This window comes from Rhinatrema bivittatum, chromosome 5, assembly GCF_901001135.1.
Source record: "Rhinatrema bivittatum chromosome 5, aRhiBiv1.1, whole genome shotgun sequence".
NCBI classification, from domain to species: domain Eukaryota; kingdom Metazoa; phylum Chordata; class Amphibia; order Gymnophiona; family Rhinatrematidae; genus Rhinatrema; species Rhinatrema bivittatum.
Window position 1 is genome coordinate 353062615 of NC_042619.1, and position 22837 is coordinate 353085451.

Sequence of the window (22837 nt, forward strand, 5' to 3'; positions counted from 1 at the left end):
CCCATTAGAAACAAAATAGTAAGAAGCCACAGCTTAGAGCAAAGAGAGCAGAAAGTGAAACGCCCCATGAACAGAAGTAACAGAGCTTATTTCATGGCACAGGACAACCAAGAAAATATAGCACTTTATTATCAGCTGAGAGTCAAATGGTCCTTCTCGCCAGCCAATTGCTCCAGAGAGGAGAACCTCAGCTTTTTCCTCTGTATTTGATTAAACCTTTTCGGGGGACACAGACTCAAAGGACCTTTTTCTCGATTTTGGTCTTCCCACTAGGTGATTCAAAACGTCCTTACATTCCTTCAGGTCTGTGAAGCAATGATCTGTTATCCCAGGAAAGCTGTAATGCAAAAGGAAAACCCCACTGGTAGCATATTCGTTTATCCCTCAACATAGTGGTAAGGGGTTTAAAGCTGTTTTTCCTTTCCAAAGTGTACTGGAACAGGTTTTGAAAGACTTTTACCTTCGCCACTTTTGTATATCAGCCAATCACGACCCCCTAGCATAGTTAAGAAGGGCTTGTTTATTCTCAAATTAGTGCATGCATACCACAATAACCCTCAGGAGCCTACAATCACCAACCCTATGGCCTTCTATCACATTTAATTGAACATCCCCCCAAACCTGGTATATAGGGCTGGAAAGAAATTTATCAGAATCTTCAGATCTGTCAGCTTCTGGGACACCCATATGTTCTAATTCTGGAGGTTTTCCAACTTGTCCTGGCACTCTAATTTCCTAGGTTAATTTTTCCCAAACTCCTCATTTATGTCAGTAAAATTCCGCTGTAGAGTCAATCTGTTCTCTAATATAGATCTCATTTAGATCAGGCTTTTAGTTTTGCTCTGATGTTACCACTGCCATTAATGAACTCAAAGCAAAGCTACAATCTCCCTAACAAGATCTGTTATAACCGATCCCACCATGGTAACTTCAGGACTCTGCAGACACTGGCTTAACCCCGGGACCTTCAGCAGATGGGACATTATGACTGGACATGCAGCTAGCCTCCCTATTGAGCTTCACAACAGATGCAGCATGAGATGGTATCTGCTCTATTGTTGCAACCCCCAAAAGGAGACACTCAAATATACCAGGAGGCCAAGGAGATCAGTTATGTCCAAAATGAAGACCGACCCCAATCAAAAATAGTTTTGCCACTCAAGTCACTGCAGGCTCAGATACTTTGCACAGGACACTTTCTACAAAAGCAGATATGTAAAGCTTAAATGGCACATTGAAGTATTTCTACAGATGTGCTCAAACATTACAAACAAAAAAAAAAAAAAAAAGGAATGTTGAAGCCATGTTCACCACATCACAGAACATTTCTCACATGGGCTGATGTACTGCTTACTCTCCACCACCGGAACAGCAAAGCTTACTGCAGATGTTAAGGGTTCGCCTCATGTTCATTCACAAGTCTCAGCTTCTCCCAACAGTAACAGCACTTATTGCATGTATCATTCTACAAGCCCAGCCTTCACATCTGCAGCGGTATTTTCAGCCCGCCTCCTTGTGCCACACCGCTGACAGACCTGGCGGCTACTCTCCTGTCACTTCTCCTCCACATAAACACGGTGTAGACCTCAGTGGATACTAAGACACATTCACAGGGTGGGAAACAATGTGACTTGGCCCTTTAACATCCACATTCATTGTGCTACTGTTGTGATGGCACTGGTGACTGCTCCTACTTCTGGTTTCAGACCCAATTGCCTCCTCAGATCTCCCAGAGCTAGAATTAGGTACTTTGCAGCAAGGAAAAGCTACAGAAATGACTGGGGTAAAAGATGCCAGAAAGCGCAGTTGCTTACCTGTAACATGTGTTCTCCTAGGACAGCAGGATGTTAGTCCTCACATGTGGGTGACATCATCTGATGGAGCCCGGCACGGAAAACTTGTAAAATTTTCTAGAAACCTTGACCAGCAGACTGAGCATGCCCAGCTTGTTGCTATCCGTGCGTCCACAAGAGGTTCCCCCCTTCAGTTTCTTAATATAGCAAAAAACTACAAGCAAGAAAAATCACAACAAACTGAAGGTGAACCCAACATTATGGGGAAGTGGGCAGGATTCCAGAGGACTAACACCCCTGCCACCTAGCCCCCCAGCTCTCCCCTCTGGTCCCTTCTTTTACGTTTATATTCTACACATGTATACAATTTCCCCTCACCACTAAGCTTCCCAGACCTAAATTTATTGCCATCTGCACTATATAATCCTGTATCTTGCATTTATGTCTTAGTTACTTTATAACCCCTCATTATTCCTAGTTATTTATTCTCTCTTCACTAAGCTTTACAACTCTAAATTCTTCCTTGCCTGCACTAAATAATTCATTCATTATAATTCATTAATACTGTACCTCATAACTACGACTTAGCTACTTTGTAATTAAATAGATAACATTTGCTCTAGTTAATTTTGTAAATAATTATATAGATATCTTGTAAATATTATACATAGCCCTGCATGTTTCTAGGCATTATGTTTTACATGTTTTATATATTTTTCATTTACCATGTTCTCTGTCAAGCGCCTCACAAGCGTATTTTGCATTTAATGTACACCAATGTGATATCAATGAACGTCTGTATATAAAACCGTTAAATAAAATAAATAAATAACATCCTGCTGTCCTAGGAGAACATCTGTTACAGGTAAGCAACTGCACCTTCCCCTAGGACAAGCAGGATGGTAGTCCCCATATGTGGGTGATTACAGAGCTCCAGACTGCCCCATTCGACCAGAGACTCACTGTAGCCCAACAAGGTGCAAACGGGCACAACACAACTGCGGCACTGTGGGGAAACAGGGGCGGTCTGGTCCCACAGAGAACACGATGAAAGATAGTTGGGTTCAGGACTGGACTAGATTGCAACAGACTGGCCAAAAGCGCTGCCCTGGCGACTATCCCTGTCAAGGCAGTAGTGAGCCGCGAATGTGTGGAGAACTCCAGGTCGCAGCCCTGCACATTTCAGCAACAGGGACCACACACAGATGGGCCACTGACGCCGCCATAGCCCATAGACGGGTCGATACAGTAAGGCCGCGGAAGAAACAGTGCGGCAGTGTCAGGCGCACCCTTCCTCCCCGCACGCACAGTTCTCTTCACTAACTCCCCGATACTCTCCTCTAATCGCATGCAAATGCATGCCGAGGCTGTAAAGCGATAGGGAAGGGTTATGCCCGCGCAACCCATTTTACTGTATAGGCGCTTAATACAGCGCCTATACAGTAACCTGGGTGCGCTGGTACCTGTCATTTCAAAATGTCATTTGAAATGACAGGCACCAGGAAGTGTAAAAAACAAAATTTTTAAATACCTGTCGGAGGGCCGCGTGGGTCCAGGCGGTCGGCGGGCAGGATCCGGGGGGCGGGTGGTTGCGTGTTAAAATCTAGGCCGCGGGCGGGTGGGCGCCTGTTCCAGGCGGCGGCGGGGGGACGCACGTTAGTTTCAGACGGCCGGCGGCGGGAGCCGGGTGGTCGCGTGTTAAATCTAGGCCGGGTCGCACAGACGCACATTCATCCAGACGGAGGAGCCTGGATGAATGCGCGCCTGTGCGACCCCTGCAATTCGGTGCTCAAGGCAGTCACATGCCGTGATGTCGGGGGTCGTGACATCACGCCTTGAGCGCCAAATCGCAGGGGTCGCACAGGCGCGCATTCATCCAGGCTCCTCCGTCTGGATGAATGCGCGTCTGTGCGACCCGGCCTAGATTTAACACGCGACCACCCGGCTCCCGCCGCCGCCCGCCGTCTGAAACTAACGCGTGTCCACCCGCCCCCGCCTGGAACAGGCGCCCACCCGCCCGCGGCCTAGATTTAACACCCGGCTCCCGCCGCCGCCCGCCTGGACCCACGCGGCCCTCCGACAGGTATTTAAAAATTTTTATTTTTTTTTCTGACAGGTTTTATGTGTCCCACAGCATTACATTTTCTCGATCATCACTGTATCGCTTTTTTTTAATTGTGTTTTATTGTTTTTGAGTATCTTAAGCGGTGTCGATGGATTTGTTACTAGACTCACAGTCCTAACTCCTACTAGGGGGAGGCGGTAAACTAACACGTTAAGGCCGCGGCAAAACAGCGGGTTATTAAGGAGATATCAGCGCCCGTTACAGTATCGGAGGGGAATAGCTAATTCCTTCATTATACAGCTAATTCGTTCATTTACATGCTGCGTGCGGAAAGGGTTATGTGTCTATTTTACGAAGCGCTAAGGCCGCGTGAAACTGGAGACTGTATCGCTGGATCGCCTTACTCGTCTGTATTGTGCGCTCCCAGCACGTTACAGACGGGAAATCTTCAACCGCACGTTACTGTATCGACCCGAGAGTGAGCTTTCACCCTGCCAGCTAGCCGAAGGCCTGCCTGCTTGTAGTAGAAGGCAATGCAATCCGCTAGCCGGTTGGACAAGGTTTGCTTCCCCACTGCCTCTCCCAGCCTATTGGGGGTCAAAAGACAGAGCTGGGTAGACTGCCTATGGGCTGCTGTACGGTCCAAGTAGAAAGTGAGTGCCCGTTTGCAGTCCAGGGTATAGAGAGCATGTTCCACCAGGTGGGAATGAGGCTGTGGGAAGGATGACTGAATGGATGATTTAGAAAGCAGTTACCACCTTTGGCAAAACTTTTGGATGCGTGCCCAACACCACACGATCATGGAGGAATTTTGTGTAGGGAGCATACGTGACCAGGGCCTGGATCTCACTGACCCTGCGAGCAGAAGCGATCGCCACCAGGAACATAACTTTCCAGGTGAGGAACTTCAGGTCACAGGACTTAAGAGGCTCGAACGGAGGCCACATGAGCCTCTGCCAGGACAACATTGAGATCCCATGGGGGTCGCTGGCAGGCGAAGTGGGTGCTTCAGCTGAACAAGGCCCTGCATGAAGCGCCCGACCAGCGGCTGGACTGAAATGGGCGCCCCGGCAACACCCTAGTGGTAGGTGCTGAGGTGTACTCTGACCGAGCTGATTTGGAGGCCAGACTAACATATGCTAGAGGTAATCCTGCAAGCGAGGAAGCAAACAGGAGAACGGGTCCAGTCCATGGCCACCACACCATATGGAAAAATGCTTCCATTCTGAACTGTAGGATTTCCAGGTGGAAGATTTCCGGACTCAAATGAGACCCTGGAGACATCATCTGAGAGCTGCAAAGGCTGGAGGATCATGTGCTCAACATCCACAGTGTGAAGGCCAGAGCCCGGAGGTTCGGGTGGCGCAAGATGCCCTGGTTCTGCGATATGTGGTTGTTGGCCATTCCCAGCGAGACCGGCACGCTCATTGACAGGTCCTGAAGAAGAAGAAACCACACCTGCCTTGGCCAGGAGGGGGCCACCAGTGAAGGGAGAAGGCATCGCAGGCCAGATGGACCTTCCCCAGAATCAGGGAGCAAAACACGCTCACCTTGTGATTGCGGGGAAAGGCGAACAAGTCCATGTCCGGCATGCCGCAGCAACAAAACAAGGCGGCTGCCACCACAGGGCTCAGGGACCACTCGTGAGCCCTGTTTCGAAATTAGGAAGTGTTTCCCATTAGGCCAGAGAGGAGCAGAGGGGGTCCGTGACCAGCGCCTCCAGATCCTGGGCTGCCTGTCGCCACTGGGACCACAAGGCCCACTGAGGGTTCTTCATGCAGAGGTGGGCCGGGGGATCATGTAAACAGAGGCCGCCATGTGGCCCAGCAGGCGGAGCAGCAGACAGGCCTGCACAGTCTTTCGGTTGCGAATGAGGGCGGCCAGCGAGGAGAGGGCAATTGCACGATCCTTGGCACAAGCAAAGGCTTTCTTGCCCATGTCCAACCTGGTGCTGATGAAATCCAGCAGTGGGAACGGACAGAGATGTGACTTGGGGAAGTTGATGACAAATCCCAACGTTGGGGCCAGTGCGTTCAAGGCTCCGGAGTGGGAGTCGCTCCGGATCAGCCAATTGTCCAGGAATGGAAAGACATGGACCGAGTGACGCTTCAGGTAGTCATTTTGTGAAGACGCGTGAGGCTGATTCCAACCCAAAGGGCAGCACTTTGTACTGAAAATTTATTTTATTTTATTTGGAAGTTCTTCTATACTGACATTAGAGGGAAACATCATATCGGTTTACAGCGAAACTTAAAGGAAGGAAATTACAATAAACAGGGAGAGGGGAGGAGAGCATTTAACTAGAGAAAAGCGAGGAAAAGAGAGGGAACAGTCGTAATGGTCAACTTGAGGATAGTAACAGCAACATGAACGGTTATGATTAAGATTATGAGACAATTATGTACAGTATATACTATGATACATCTATGTACAGTATATAATATAATGCATCTATGTACAGTATAGGATTGAATCAGGTATAATTATGGGAATTAGGGGAGCTGTTAAGGGCCCTGGGGGTAGGCTTGTTTAAAAAGCCAGGTCTTTAATAAGGATTTAAATTTCACAGAGCATGCTTCTAGCCTAAGGTTGGTCGGCAGGGCATTCCAATGCGTGGGGCCAGCAGTGGAGAGAGCTCGATCTCTCGTGGATGTGAGGTACTTTCTGTGGTTGGGGACAATTGCAACATGGACATAAGCCTCCTTTAAAGTCGAGGGAGAAGAACCAGTCTCCTCTTCGGAGGAATGGGATCAATGTGCCCAAAGAGACCATTTTTAATTTCTCTTACGAGAAACCGGTTTAACGCCAGAGGTCAAGAATGGGGCACAACCCACCATTCCTCTTCGGAATGAGGAAGTATCTCGAGTAGAAGCCGTGGCCCTGTTGCTTGTGGGGGACCGGTTCCACTGCGCCTGCCGATAAAAGGGCGGAGAGTTCCGATTGAAGGACGACCTGATGGGTAGGCGAACCCCATGATGGACATGGGGAAGCAGTCTCTGGGAGACTGCTGAAATTCAGGCGGTAACCCTGGTGGACAATGGAAAGGACCCAATGGTCAGAGGTGATCGCTTCCCAATGGCGGGCAAAGCAAAGGGGCCTGCCACCAACTGGGAGATAGACCGCCAGGGAAACCTGCTTTGGCTCATGCCCCCTTGCTGCCAGTCAAAAGCCTGTTGAGGGGGACTGCTGGGGGGCTTATTGGGTCCTCTGAACCCGCTGTTGGCCACGACCTCTGGTCCAAGGCGGGCAGGCGTGGCTGGAGGATAGTATTTTCTCTGCCTGTAAAAGGGCTTACAAGGGCCCGGCCTGGAGGATGGGCCTTCAGAGAGCTGGTGGAGAGTTGCTGAAGAGTATCATGCTGATCTTTTAGCTGCACCATGACCTCTTTCACCTTGCCTTACAGGGGAGATCCGCAAGTCTGTCCTGAACCTCTGGTCAGAGTTCTGAGGCTCGGAGCCAAGCCAGCCATCTGGTGCCAATGCCCCCGGAAGCTAGGCGGGCTGCGGTCTCAAACATGTTATAGGTAGACCTCACCTCATGTCTACCCGCCTAAAGGCCTAGCGAGGCAGTAGCTGCAAAAGACTCCTGCTGCTGCTAGGGAAGGCCATCCTTGGACCTGCTTCCACAGATTGCGGTTGTATTGGGTCATGTATAGCTGGTAGGCCGCAATCCGGGCCACCAACATAGCTCCCTGGAACATTTTCCTTCCTATGCCATCGAGCATCCTGTGCTCACGCCCCAGAGGGGCACAAGTGCGTGTCCGGGAGCATCTGGCCTTTTTAAGCAATGACTCCACAGCCGCCAACTGGTGGGGGAGGTGCCACCATTTGAAGCCCACAGCCTCTTGCACCACGTAGGGTGCCAAGAAGGACATAGACACTCCAGCAGGGGTGCGAGCATCAATGGTAGAGGCTTGGGCACCGGTGTGGGGGCCGGTTGTGCCAGCAGCTTGATACTCTGTAGTGCTTTGAGCACCGCCAACTATACCCCGCAGTCCAACTCCTCCTGAAAGTCCTGGGTGATTAAGACTGATGGAGAGGGACGAGGCCTTTGGGGGTCACTTGGTCGCACAAATGACATCCCCGGACATCATACAAGGGCCTCAGGCAGAAGATACACACCTTACTCAGATCCGTGATGGACAAGGTCCGCGAGCACTAGGGGCACCGAAAACCTGACATTGCCATCGAAAAAAAGGCCGGTGTGCAATCAATGACCACAAAGAACAAAGGCAAAAACCAAGGGTACCTACCAAACAGAGGAACCAAACATGAAGGGGGACCAGAATCAGAACCCCCCCCCCCACCCCCCACAAAGTTTGAAAACAATTCAAGGAGTTGGAGCTCCACCACCGCGAGACTACTGCACAGCGGAAAAAAGACTGAAGGGGTACCTCACGTGGGCGCGCAGATAGCAGCAGGCTGGGTATGCTCAATATGCCGGTCAAAGTTTCTAGAAACTGACAAGTTTTCCATGCCGGGCTCCATTGGATGATGTCACCCACATGTGAGGACTACCATCCTGCTTGCCCTAGGAGAAACACTTCAATCGTAGGAATACAGTCAGACAGAACTATAAAAATAAGCCAGGGAGCAGGAGGAGGATTATGCTGCCATTTTCAGCACAGTCCTCTAGTGCCCCTGTAGCTGCTGTTTTTTTTGTTTGTTTTTCCATGAGTGATCTATGCAGGAACTCAAGACACCTGTGCTGGTAAAGTAATGACAACAGAAAAGGCCATCGGAAAGCTTATGGTAGCATCTGCCACTTCGTGCAGTTACCCCCAAGCCTTATAATAAGGGTAGTAATATTTACAATCAAAACCAAGCAACTGTCAAACCCATAAATTACTGCTAGCAACATTTACTGGGTGAGAAGCCTTCTTGATAATTCAGACAATGCTGCTTGACTTTCTTAGCTTTGGGACTTGGCTATAGAAGCCGTCCTGGGCCTTTTCCCTTATATCTGCATGTCAGCTCCCCAGACCGTAAAAGTCAGGATCCATGTTGGTTGTTGTCTGTCCCTCCCTCTTCCCCCCCCATTAAAGCAGGGAACGATATCTCACAGTCTCTGTTCTCGTTGACAGCTGCAAAGTGTCAATGTAACAGCTCTTCTGGTAGCGGTGGCAGCAGGGTGTAAAAATTCCAGTCACCATAACCTCGATTTGTTGGGCCCCAGCACAGCAAGACGTATGAGAAGGAACAAAAAGCAATCCAGAAAAAGGTAAATAAGAATTTTTTCCATTCCTGACTAAAAATCAACCTGTGAAGTACCAAGAATCTAAACCTTCAGTCCAACACATCAAAAGAACAAAAGCTATTATGAAGTTACCACCACTGCTGTATCAAACACCATGTTGACTTCAAGCGAATAGTGGCAAAATATGTGCATAAGTCCATTCCACAATAATTTGTAACAATGTTGTAAGTAATCACAAATTTTACTGTCCAGTTTGTTACGGAAAAACATCACATACAATGCCAACCTAAGCAGAATGAAAATGATTACCATTACTGAAATTGGGTGAAAAGCCAGCTTTCCTGTATCATTCGTTTTGACAAATTATGGCCATGATATACTTCAAAGAAAATGTTTGTTGGACACAGTTGCTTAAGTATTATTGTTAATATAACACTGAAGAATTTAAGAAACCATAAAATCTCTTCATGCAAAATTGCAATACGTAAATTAGTCTTACTTTTCAATGGGAACAGCAAAATTATATCCCAAAGTTAAATGAAAAAACAATCAACTAAAAAAGGTTTCCAAACAAGAAAAGTCTTCAGTAAGGCTAAAACCCAATATATACTACTGCACTTTGCAAGTGGTTCTTACCTTTCCCAGGACTAAGATTTTGGTCGATGAACACCTTAAGCTCTCCATTGGCTTCAATTAGGCCAGCCTGTTAAAGAAAACAATGTTTAACTCACATATACCCTTTCCCACTTGAAATAATTTCCTAGTGGGCAAGAAACTGTTATTGAAACACTGCTTAAACTATCATTTCAGTATGTCTTTCAGTACCATTTATGAAAGAAAATGGAGAAATTACTTACCTGATAATTTCATTTTCCTTAGTGTAGACAGATGGACTCAGGACCAGTGGGGTATAGTGTACTCCTGATAGTTGGAGACTGATCAGATTTCAATCTGATGTCAGTCCTAGTACATATAATACCCCTGCAGGAAGTGCAGCTCTTCAGTATTCTCCTCGAAAAGCAATTGTGGATATATGTGTGACTGAATAACATGATTAACTTCATAAATTGGTTAACTTGAACTGGTTATAGCTGGAGACCGCCAGTGCCCTCAACCAAGAAACTGACACCCGGTAGGATGAATGCCCTAATTGGAGGGAAAGCTTGGCTTACCCGTGAATAACTCGCTCTCGGGGATGTCGCCCCGAGAATTCCATGAATGACAGCAGCCGTAGGTGGGATGTTGAGTCCATCTGTCTACACTAAGGAAAACAAAATTATTAGGTAAGTAATTTCTCCATTTCCTAGCGTGTAGCAGATGGACTCAGGACCAATGGGATGTATAAAAGTTACTCCCAAACCGGGTGGGGCACTGCCCGAGGCCCACTTAGTACTGCCCTTGCAAATGCTGTGTCCTCTTGAGCCTGAACATCCAGGCAGTAGAACCTGGAGAAGAAGATGTGGATGGAAGACCTTGTCACCGCCCAACAGATCTCGGCGTGTGACAGCATCTTGGTTTCTGCCCAAGACACTGCCAGGGCTCTAGTGGAATGGGCCTTGACTTGCAAAGGCGGCGGCTTGCCTACTTCTACGTAGGCCGCCTTGATAACTTTTGATCCAGTGGGCTATGGTTGCTCACGAGGCCGCTTCCCCTTGCTTCTTCCCGCTGTGAAGGATTAATAGATGGTCCATCTTTCTTACGGATTCTGACCTTTCCATCTATCGGACTAGGATTCTGCAGACGTTGAGGTGGCGCAGGCGGCGAGATTCTTCCGAATCCTTATGCTCATCTAGCGATGGTAGCGAGATGGTTTGGTTGAGATGGAAGTGAGAAACCACTTTGGAGAAGGACGGGACCGTGCGTAACTGGATGGTTCCCGGCTCTCGGCATGACAGTGCTTGTACTCTGAGATACAACGGCCGAACAGACTGCCACCAGGAAAGCTGTTTTCAATGTTAATAGTCAGAAGGACAGGCTGCGGAGAGGTCTGAAGGAGGTTCCTGCTAAGAAGTCTAGGACCAGGTTGAGGTTCCATAGAGGCACCAGCCACTTTAGGGGTGGTCGGATCTGCTAGACTCCCTTCAGGAAGCAGGAGACATCCGGGTGAGAGGCTAGGCTACCATCCTCACTCTTGGTTCCGTAGCATGACAATGCGGCCACCTGTACCCTTGATGGAATTGAGAGACAATCCCTTCTGTAGGCCCTTCTGTAGGAATTCCAAAATCACAGTAATTTTGACTAAGCTTGGGATGATGTCATGGTCCTCACACCAGGCTTCGGATACTCTCCAAATCCTTGCGTGCCCCCGAGTATCCGCTCTTCCTCAGGCGAGTCCTCTCAATGGTTAGTCCGTAAGAGAAAATAGAGCTGGGTCCTCGTGGAGGATCGGCCCTTGTTGGAGCAGATTCCTGTGTGGTGGTAGTGGGAGAGGGCTCCCTGTCAGTAGCCTTCGCATGTCTGCGTACAACGGCCTTCTTGGCCAGTCCGGGCCACTAGAAGTACTGGTCCCTTGTGGTTTTCTATCTTGTGGATGAGTGCACCCAATAGGGGCCATGGTGGGAAGGCATATAATAGAGTTTCCTGTGGCCAGGTCTGTACCAGGGCATCAATTCCCTGGGACTGAGATTCCCATCTGCGGCTGAAGAAGCTGGGCACTTGGGCGTTGGACCGGTTTGCCAGGAGGTCCATGGTTGGTGTTCCTAGACTTCTTACTATCAACTGGAATGGTGTGGTCGGCAGTCTCCATTCTCCTGTGACTAGACTCTCTTTGCTGAGGTAACCCGCAGCGACGTTGTCTTTCCCCGCGATGTGGACGGCTGAGATCTCTCGAAGGTTCGCTTCTGCCCACATCATTAGGGAGTCTATTTCCAGAGACACATGTTGGCTTCTGGTTCCTCCCTGACGGTTGATGTAGGCCACTGTTGTGGCGTTGTCTGACATGACTGATTGATTTGTCTCGGAGTCTGTGACCGAACCGTAGGAAGGCTAGTCTGACTGCCCATGCTTCTAGGTGATTGATGTTCCATCCCAACTCTTCTCTGTTCAATTGCCCCTGGGCGGTTAGCTTCTGGCAGTGTGCTCTCCATCCCCGTGGGCTGGCATTTGTGGTGAGCAGGATCCAGGTAGGATAGGACAGCTCACTCCATGGCTCAGATGGCCTTCTTCTAGCCACCATCGTAGTTGGGTCCGAACCTTGTCTGGGAGGAGAAGACGAACGGTGTAGTTCTGGGACAGCGGGTTCCATCGTGACAGTAGAGAGCGCTGTAGGGGTCTCATGTGAGCTCTTGCCCATGGCACTACTTCCAGTTTGGATGCCATGAGGCCAAGGAGGTAATCCCATGCTGTGGGATGAAGCTCGCTCAACAGGGTTCACAACTGGGTCATCAGTTTTGATCTCCTTGTTGGTGTCAGGATGACCTTGTCTTGTTTGGTGTCGAACCGAACTCCCAGGCATTCTAGGGATTGGGAGGGCTGCAAACAGCTCGTTTGTGTGACCACCCACCCGAGGCTCTCCAGTAGAGTTTTGACTCTGTTGGTCGCCTGGTAACATTCCTCTGGGGATTTTGCACTGATCAGCCAATCATCCAGATAAGGGTGTACGAGGATTCCTTCCTTCCTCAGTGTTGCTGCCACTACCACCATGATTTTGGTGAACGTCTGGGGTGCTGTGGCTAACCCGAATGGTAGTGCCCGGAACTGGTAGTGATGGCCCAGGATCGTGAAGCCTAGAAAACGCTGATGCTCTTGATGGACTGGAATGTGCAGGTAGGCTTCCGACAGATCCAGGGATGTAAGGAATTCTCCTGGTTCTATCGCCCTTATGACTGTAGGGTTTCCATGTGGAAGCAAGGAATCTTCAGGTGTAGGTTGACCGACTAGGTCCAGGATGGGCCAGAACATCCCTTCTTTCTTGGGAATGATAAAATAGATGGAATAATGTCCAGTATGTATTTGTTGTGAAGACACCGGTGTTATATCCTCTAAGGCGAGTAATCTGGTCAGTGTAGCTTCCACTGCCATCCTCTTGGAGGGGGTCATGGCAGGGGGATTCCACAAACTTGTCCGGTGGGATGTGGTGGAAATACAGATAATAACCCTCTCGAATGATGGCGAGGACCCACTTGTCCGAAGTTCTCTCAACCCATCTTTGGTAGAATAGGGCAAGACTGCCTCCTATGGCTTCTTCCCTTGGATGGGTCTGCTGATTTTCATTGTGGAGTGCGGCTGGGACCTGGCCCCGAGCCAGCTCCCCTTTTGTTGTGCTTGTTCTGAAAGGACTGGCTCCTGCCTGTGGGACGAGCTGCTTGGTATGTGTTTCTGTATGGGTTGAAGCACTGTGATCCTCTGCCCCTAAAGGTTTGGGGGAAGGGTCGCTGGTCTCTCTTATTCCTGTCCTCCGGTAGCCGCGGCAGTGGGGATTCACCCCATTTGTTGGCTAGCTTCTCTAGTTCACTTCCGAACAGGAGGGTTCCCTTGAAGGGCATCCTTGTGAGTCTTGTTTTTGACGATGCGTTGCCCGACCAGCTTCGGAGCCAGAGTTGACTTCTGGCCGCCACAGCGGATGACACGCCTCAAGCCGCAGTGCGCACCAGATCAGAAGCAGCATCTGTGAGGAATGATACGGCTGGTTCCTGGGCTTCCCCGGGAGTGTTGTTCCTGGTCTGTGATAAGCAGGCGCGTGTCACCACGGCACAGCAGGCCGCGATCTATAGAGACATAGCGGAGACATCAAAAGACTGTTTGGAATCCATCCTCAGACATCTGTCTTGGGCATCCTTGAGCGCTGCTCCTCCCTCGACTGGGATAGTAGTGCGCTTCGAGACCGTGCAGACCATGGCATCCACTTTCAGACATGCCATGAGATCTTTGGCAGCGGGGTCCAGAGGGTACATGGTTGCCAAGGCACATCCCCCTTTGAACGTGGTCTCCGGGGCTTCCCATTCCAGGTCAATTAACTGCTGGATGGCTTGTAACAGTGAGAAATGACAGGAGGTCTGACAGAGTCCCTCTAGGAGGGGGTTCGTCTTAGGTCCCCCAAGGCACTTGTGCCCGGGATAGCGAGCTCTTTCAAGTTGTGTGTGACTAGGTCTGGAAGCTCGCCCTTTGTGAAGAAACGCCTCATGGTTCGGTGGGGTTCGGTCCCTGGGGGTAGTTCCCCTTCCTCCAAGGGTTCTGAATCGTCTGAGTTGTCCGTGTCCCTGAAGGTGGGGCTTCTGGGCGGTTGAGGCACTTCTCTGGGCATAGAGGGTCCCAGGATGTTGAGGTTCTCTGGCGGAGGCTGTGGCCATGTTATCGGAGGCCCCAGCTGCATGTGGACGAAGGTATGCAGGCCTTTGAAGAATTCCACCCAGGAGATAGATGCTGGGTCTAAATTAAGAGGCGCTGTGTCCCTGGGGAGTCCCGTTTGAGGGAGACTCCCACTGGGGGACGCGAGGTCCGGCGTACTGTTCGAGAAGCTGGATCCCGGCACCAGCTGGGGAGGGCCATGGGCTGAATCCCCCCAGGGCCTCCTCACACTGTATACATAGGGCCGTGGCTTCCTCATGCTGCGCAGCTCTGATGTGGCATGCTGGGCAAAGGCCCTGAGCTTATCTGGTGGTGCCATGGCTTGTGCGTGTAAAATATAGAGGTATCGGGCGGCCTAGTTATGCACTCTGGTGCGTCGAGGTTGTGCACGTAAGTCGGGTGTGTGCACCGCTGTATGCACGGGCCAAAACTTATGCACCCAGCACAGTAGGCATGTGGTTGTGCGCGTGGGTCGGGACAACAGACAGGGCGGCAGCGAACAGCTGAAGATGGCGATGGCGATCTCATGGCCAGTATGGCAACCACCTCGGAGGGTCTCCACGTGGGAGGACACCCCCGAATCTGACCGGGGCCTAGCCCTGCTAGGGCTGATCAACCCGGTGGCACTGGTGCCAGCTGGCAACCTGTGCGATTCTTCGAACTTTGGAGACTTTAAAGAAGTTTTCTACCTTACCTTGTCTCGGCGTTTCCCGTTCTTGTTCCGGGCGGTTTCTGGCTGCGGGGGGAGAAGAAAATACCTTCACTGCTGCGCTCGAAGTTGCACCCACTGCCTCTCAGCCTCACCCGTTGCCGGGGGGGGCTAAGTCCACGCCGAGGGTCGGCTGTCGGACCGAGGCCAACCTCCGAGGGATCGCAGAAATCACCTCGGGAATTCTCAACGCTGTGCGAGCGTGCATAGAGTCCCTAACTGCTATGGAGATGGAAAATACTGAAGAGCAGTACTTCCTGCTGGTGTATATGTACTAGGACTGACGTCAGATTGAAATCTGATCCGTCTCCAACTGCTATCAGGAGTACACTATACCCCATTGGTCCTGAGTCCATCTGCTACACGCTAGGAAAACTAAAAATTAATAAAATAAAGCCAAATTTAACATGTCTGGTAGCTTTTAAAAACAAGTCATAGTAGTCGTAAAGGCTTTTTGCAATGAACTACATTTCCAGCATTGTCCATCTAGTGTACCTTGTTCTAGTACTAAATTTCACTTTTAAACTATATCTTAATTTAGTAACATATGAAAATATAAAAAAATCAAACAGAACAGATGCTACAGTTGCCTAAATTTTATTGCATAGCATTATTGCTTTTCTATTTACATTATAATTTTAATAATTTTGGGGTATAAGATACAGTCATGCATTCATTACTTTTATGATCATATTAGTCACTTCACCTATACACAATTTGTTATATTTGCCTCACAAAAAAAAAAAAAAGGCGGTCACTTAACACAGCTAACATGCTCTCAAATGCAGCCTAGGTGCCAGAGGCCCCGATGGCTCTGGAAATGCCAAGCCTTCCTCCTCAGAGGAACCGGCAATAGGAATAGCCCCAGAAGGGGTTTGCAACAATGGCCGCTGGGGAACTCCCAGGCACCGGCTGCATAGGGAGGACATCCAGAAGCACTTAGAGGCACTCCAGCAGCGGTGCTAGGATTGAGGGAGTGGATTTCAGTGTCTGTAGAGGTACTGAAATGACCTGCGGTTCGATACCCGTGAGGGCTCGGAGCACTGCCAATTGAACCCCCCAACCTAGTTCCTTCTCTTGAAGGATGCCCTGGGTAGGGCAGGTGAAGGACGAGCAGATGCCACCGGATGCCCTCAAAATGAGGGGGATTGGTGCCTGGCACAGATATGGGCATTGGTGGGGGAGCTCCTCGGACTCCTGGGTGCGACCGGTGGTGAGGCCTGATCTCCACGGGGCCACTTCGGAGGCAACACTGCCGATGCTGGTGCCTTCCCGGAACCTTTGCTGTGTATCAACGGTGATCTCCCCTGGTGCTTGGCCCAGTCTTTCCCCGGCACCGAGGAATCTGATATTCTGGAGGGCGAGGACAGACAGCAGTCGATCTCTGGAGGGGGAGCCTGAGTGGGGGTGGACACTCACCTCAACCCTGTGGGTTGACTGCACCTGATGCCAGTGTGGAGACCCCAAATTCTTGGAGCCAAAAAGCTTTTCCATTTTATCTAATCGCGCTCGACCTTTCAGGGTCATTTGGTCACAAAACCGGCAACATCGGACATCATGTGATGCCCCCATGCAAAGAATACAGATTTCTTGTGGATCAGTCAAAGACATGGTCCACGGGCACTGGGGGCATCGACGAAACCCAGAGGAGACCATGCCTCGAGCTGGATAAACAGACAGTACTGGCGGTCACAGACATGAAAAAAAACCCCAGAAGGGGTTTCCCTCAAGGGAAAAAGCTTACAATGCTGCCCTACTGACTAGGGAGGGAACCAGGAAAGGGTGACCCTGAGCGAAGATGGTGAAAAAAAAACCCATAAGAAAACAAAGATCTCTGAGAACAGAGCGGGGCTCCACTACTGCGAGGGAATTGCACCGCAGAAAGACTGAAGGGGGACCCTGCATGACTGCGCTGATAGTGGCATGCTGGGCATGCTCAGTGTGCCAATCAAAGTTCTAGAAACTTTGACAGAAGTTTCCCATGCTGGACACCATCTGATGTAATCCATGTGTGACTACCATCATCCTGCTTGCCCTAGGAGAATTGAGATGTACAGATTTTGGCAGCCATCAAAAACTGTTCAATTAACAGTGCGAGTTACACAATGCCAAGCCAGATCACAGATGTATAAGCTTTAGGACTTGAGCTACATTACCAATATTTCAGATTTTTATTACACTTTTTTATAAAATTATGTTCCAAGCAGATAAGAACCATATAGACATTCATAATCACGGAACCAAACACCAAACCTAGTTTAAATAAAACTAAAAACAAAGTGTTAAAAGACTGTGAAAGACAGAGCAACATAAAAATATGACTACTATACCTTAAATGAATAAAGTGTATGACACTGTGCAGAAAAACCATCAGAACAATTTAAGGAGCTCAATGTATGTAAATCAGCAAAAGCCAAATTAAAACAAAAAAAAGCAATCAATCTCCTGAAGACTAGATAATTATCTAACCTATGCAGACTGGTAGGCAAGCAATTCCAAAGTTTAGTGCCCACAAAGATTGGGTACAAGGAGGAAAGACCTCGTCACCTCGTACCCAACAAGTTCAAGAAGGGCTTCATTGCAGGACCAAAGAATCCTAACTGGTATGTATGAAGAGATCATATCCCTCAAAGATCTGGAGATAGATCATGAAGAGCTCTAAAAACTAAAATAAAGGTTTTAAACCAATGACCACCCAAACAAAAGACCAAAGTCTTAGGCCATTCCAACCACAGATGCACGAAATTACCTCTACGACTAAAGTGTTTCCAATAGGTGAGATACATAATCTATATAGCATTTTATATGCCACTTTTTACAACTGCTATAACTGAAAGTTCTGCAAAGGTGTCAAAAACAGACTAGCCATACTGGGTCAGATCAAAGATCCATCAAGTCCAGTGTCCTGTTTCCAACAGTAGCCAATCCAGGTCACAAATACCTGGCAGAATCCCAAGGGGTAGATAGATACCATGTTGCTTATGCCAGGGATAATTGGCTTTCTTCAACTCTACCTTAGTAATGGTTTATGGACCTCTCCTCCAGGAACTTGTCTAAACCTTTTTTTAAAGGCAGTTACACCAAAAGCTTTCACCACATCTTCTGGCAACAAATTTTAGAGCTTAGTTATGCATTGAGTAAAAGTGCATCACCTAGTAATTTTTGTCTAGTCTCCTCACTTTTTGAAAGAGCAATATTTACTCATTCCACTTCATTCATTTTAGACACCTCTATCATATCTCCCCTCAGCTGTCTTCTCCAAGCTGAAGAGTCCTAACCTCTTTAGCCTTTCATAGGGGACTCGCTCCATTCCCTTTATCATTTTCTATGCCCTTCTCTGTACCTTTTCTAATTCTATTTTGTTTTTGGAGATGTGGTGACCAGAACTGCACACAACATTCAAGATGAGGTTGCATCATGAAGCAACACAGAGACATTATGATATTCTGTTGTATTCTCCATTCCTTTCCTAATAATTCCTAGCATTCTATTTGCCTTCTTGGCTGCTGCTGCATACTGAGCAGAAGTATCCCAGACTTTACATGCCAGGCCTCTATTGAAATGTAGAAGCTTAATTCATAGACCATTTTTCCATATTTACTGTAGACCCAGATTAAAATTAAAATATCAAATACAGTAAAATGCAGAATAATGAGGCATACTACCACCAGAGTGTGGCTGTAGGAACATTAGCCTAGTCCTCCCTGAACTAGCTTCCAGTCTTCTACTGGGTTCAATCTGAGGCCCTCAGATTTGCATTTAAATTAATGAATGACCTAAAGCCCACTTTATCAGAAAATATGCATGTCTTTACAAATTTTGCAAATTAATATTTGAACATGAGGCACTTCTACAGCTTCCAGGCTGACTAGAACTTTAATGCAAGCCTTCTGTTAGTCGTAGCCTCTGGAACTCTCTCCTGAGAAAGGCCAGACTTGCCAGTGATATACTAACATTCCATCACCTGTAAAAAGAGTTTATGCCTCTATCAACCCTTTTGACTCATCTCTATATCTGCCTGACATGACTATACTAGAACTTCTATGGAAGTTTTACTAAACCAGGGCTTTATGTATTCAGGCCTTTGTGTCAGGCCTCTACCGAACTGCTTTGTACAATATTCACCAGGATTTCTTAATGTTCCCACTGATTTTCTTTTTATACTCTCACCTCATCATACCATTTAGTCTTATTTGTTGTAACCTCTGATGCCTTGATTCTATTGTTTACTTGTGAATTTCTATACCTTTGATTTAATTCCATCCCTATGCCTGTTAATTTTTATATTTTGTATTCTGTACTTCACTGTATTCTGGTATTGGAGTAAGTTACAGATCTTTAAAATAGTTAAGCCTGGGCTTCTATCCAAACTTTATATTAACTTTTAAATATGTAGAAACCCCCCCCCCCCCCCCGAATGATTTTTCTTGTATTTAGGTAGCCAAGAGGCCCAAAAGAAATACTGAAAGAGTGGAATCTTGTTTTTTATGCGTGCAAGAGTTGCAAATCAGATCTTATATCAAAAGGTCCCTACATTAATATTTTTTTAATACATGCTATCTATTAAAATACTTTGTTCTCAAACTACTGTCAGCAACCTCCAGTGCACAGCGATACATGAGGTTTTTCCAGCTGGCATGTTGCTTAATACTACCATCACGAGCTGTTTCAAAACTCATAGGCCAGCTCTACTCATTTCATAATGCACAAGACAAGCAAAGCCAGCCTAGAACTTGAAAATACATGTGCCGGCATTTTGCAGCAATGCATGCAAAGCAAGAATATAGTGTCAGGGTGGTGTCCCCTCCCAGCAGGATCTTAGAGTGGGAGGCACATGTCCCCAAAAGCAGGATAATGAAACTGCATCTCTTTCAAGTCTATCATGACCTCTGCCAGAGCACAAAAAAACCCCCCAATTTTATTTCTTCTCACTTCATGATTAATATGCATTTAATTGACACTTTAATGAACATAAAAGTTCCAATTTGTTGGCCTTCTTGGCACTAAGGCGAAACAACTTGGTGTAATGTAATAATGAAGCTGGGGAATAAATCAAGACATCTTACTTGATATTTATTAGTGTCACACCAGACTGGACCAGATCTGGGTACCATGCCACCTCAGGCAAGACCAGCAGCCTTTTAGTTCCTTAAATACCTCCTGCCTTTTTCCCTGTTATACTTCCCAATATCAATCTACCACCTTGTATAGGGCTCTAAAATATAACAGTTTTACAGCATCAAGCCATCACCAGAAGGTTACCATCCATACCACTCTATAATAAAGATATACAGCACAATTTGGTCCAGACTGATGAGATTCACAGAAAACGTTTCAGATAAGTAGCTCTACATTCTCCTGCTTCTCACCTCAGACTGATCCAGATGGGATCTACCATAACAGCACCCTTCTAGGAAGCAATGAGCATGGTCTGGAGAACTCTACATCCATAAGCCACTTTTGCTGAGACCATATGCCAAATCTAATATATACGCTGCGAAGGTATGCACTCATTCCAGGTAGGTACCTTCCAGATATTCTACAGCGGGGAATCTCTCTTTGCATAAATAGCTGTCAAAGCTCTAGTAGAATGAACATTCATGAAATCTAGTATTTGTTCCTATCTTGAACTGGATAGCAGGTGGCTCTGTTCCATAGGCAACAGCCTCTGCAACTGATGGGGTGAACCACAGAGAGCAAACTCATGACATCACTCTGCTGCTGAGGCGCCAAGCGAGTAATAATTGTAACTATCTGTGATGAAGAACTGGCAGATGGAGGGAAAAGAAAAAGCAGGAATATACATCTGTGGGCAGACAGAAAAAGCTACACAAGACCCTCAGATCAGACAGATGTAGCAATACTCTGCGAACCAACGGATTTAAGTGTAGCAGTTAGTGTTAACATGAAAATTCCTTTTAAGAACATAAGAAATTGCCATGCTGAGTCAGACCAAGGGTCCATCAAGCCCAGCATCCAGTTTCCTAACAGAGGCCAAACCAGGCCACAAGAACCCAAGCACTAAGAAAATTCCATGCTATTGATGCAATTAATAGCAGTGGCAACTTCATGGAATGCCCCCTAGTCCTTCTATTATTCGAAAGAGTAAATAACCGATTCACATCTACTCGTTCAAGACCTCTTATCATATTCCCCCTCAGCTGTCTCTTCTCCAAGCTGAACAGCCCTAACCTCTTCAGCCTTTCCTCATAGGGGAGCTGTTCCATCCCCTTTATCATTTTGGTTGCTCTTCTGTGTACCTTCTCCATCGCAAACTATATCTTTTTTGAGATGTGGCGAACAGAATTGTACACAGTCGTCAAGGTGCAGTCTTACCATGGAGCGATTTAGAGGCATGATGACATTTTCTGTTTTATTAACCATTCCCTTCATAATAATTCCTAACATTGTTTGCTTTTTTGACTGCCGCAGCACACTGAGCCAGCGATTTTAAAGTATTATCCACTATCATGCCTAGATCTTTTTCCTGGGTGGTAGTTCCTAATATGGAACCTAACATTGTGTAACTACAGAAAGGGTTATTTTTCCCTATATGCAACACCTTGCACATTTCCACATTAAATTTCATCTGCCATTTGAATGCCCAATCTTCCAGTCTTGCAAGGTCCTCCTGTAATGTATCACAATCCGCTTGTGATTTAACTGCTCTGAATAATTTTGTATCTGTAAATTTGATAACCTCACTCATCATAGATATATAGATATATGTGAGAATATTGTACACCGCAGTCCCTGAAGCAGCAGCCCCGCGAAACGTGGAAACGTCAGACTGGTATTTTCTAACTCCGGACTCTTGAAGCGCCATAGCACCAATAAAGGGAAGTACCTTTTCCACATATTTATGAAAAAATAAGAAGTTTAAAACAATTGCAAAGACCCAGAAAACAAAACAAAAAAAAAAGGTTATGGACCGATGATTAAAACAAACCCATAGCAGTAAAAATTGCAAGCACATATTTGCAAACCGCGGGTAGTATGATGGTGCAATGTATTAACATTAATCAATCTATGAATTTATTTTCACAAAAGCTAAAAACGTTTTTACCAACACAACGTGATTGGTTCTTGTAATTGAAATCTCCCATTATTATTGCACTGCCAAATTTGTTAGCTTCCCTGATTTCTCTGATCATTTCATCATCTGTCTGATCATTTTGTCCAAGCGGATGGTAGTATACTATCACTATACTCTTACCCAACACATGGATTTCCATCCATATAGATTCTACTGAGTATTTAGGCTCTTGTATGATCTTTATCCTGTTGGACTCTATACCCTCCTGGATATAAAGTTCCACACCCCCACCAAGTTGATCCTCCCTATCATTGCAATATAATTTGTACCCCGATATAGCACTGTCCCATTGGTTAACCTTCTTCTCTGTCCCTTTGCAGATTTTCAATCCTTTGTGTTCACTGCAATTCCTAATAAGTTATTTTATTAGTGGAGTGTTTTGTGAATAAGAACAGAAAATATGCCATACTGGGTCACAAGGTGTTTGACAAAGTTCCTCATTAGAGGCTTCTAGGAAAAGTAAAAAGTCATGGGATAGGTGGCGATGTTCTTTTGTGGATTGCAAACTGGCTAAAAGACAGGAAACAGAGAGTAGGATTAAATGGACAATTTTTCTCAGTGGAAGGGAGTGGGCAGTGGAGTGCCTCAGGGATCTGTAATGGGACCCGTACTTTTCAATATATTTATAAATGATCTGGAAAGAAATACGATGAGTGAGATAATCAAATTTGCAAATGATACAAAATTGTTCT

The 22837-nt window shown here is 47.1% G+C and overlaps 1 protein-coding gene across 4 annotated transcripts in view; it reads right to left on the bottom strand.

The window, feature by feature from the left end:
• Positions 1–22837, bottom strand: part of TFDP1 (transcription factor Dp-1) — a 152966-nt gene that overhangs the window by 91638 nt on the left and 38491 nt on the right. For 3 of the 4 annotated variants that reach the window (XM_029604632.1, XM_029604630.1, XM_029604631.1), the window contains exon 3: positions 9691–9757. The exons of the other annotated variant lie outside the window; for it this stretch is intronic. In XM_029604632.1, coding sequence (XP_029460492.1) covers positions 9691–9757 — 67 coding nt within the window. The remainder of the gene's footprint in view (positions 1–9690; positions 9758–22837) is intronic. 4 annotated transcript variants of the gene reach the window in all.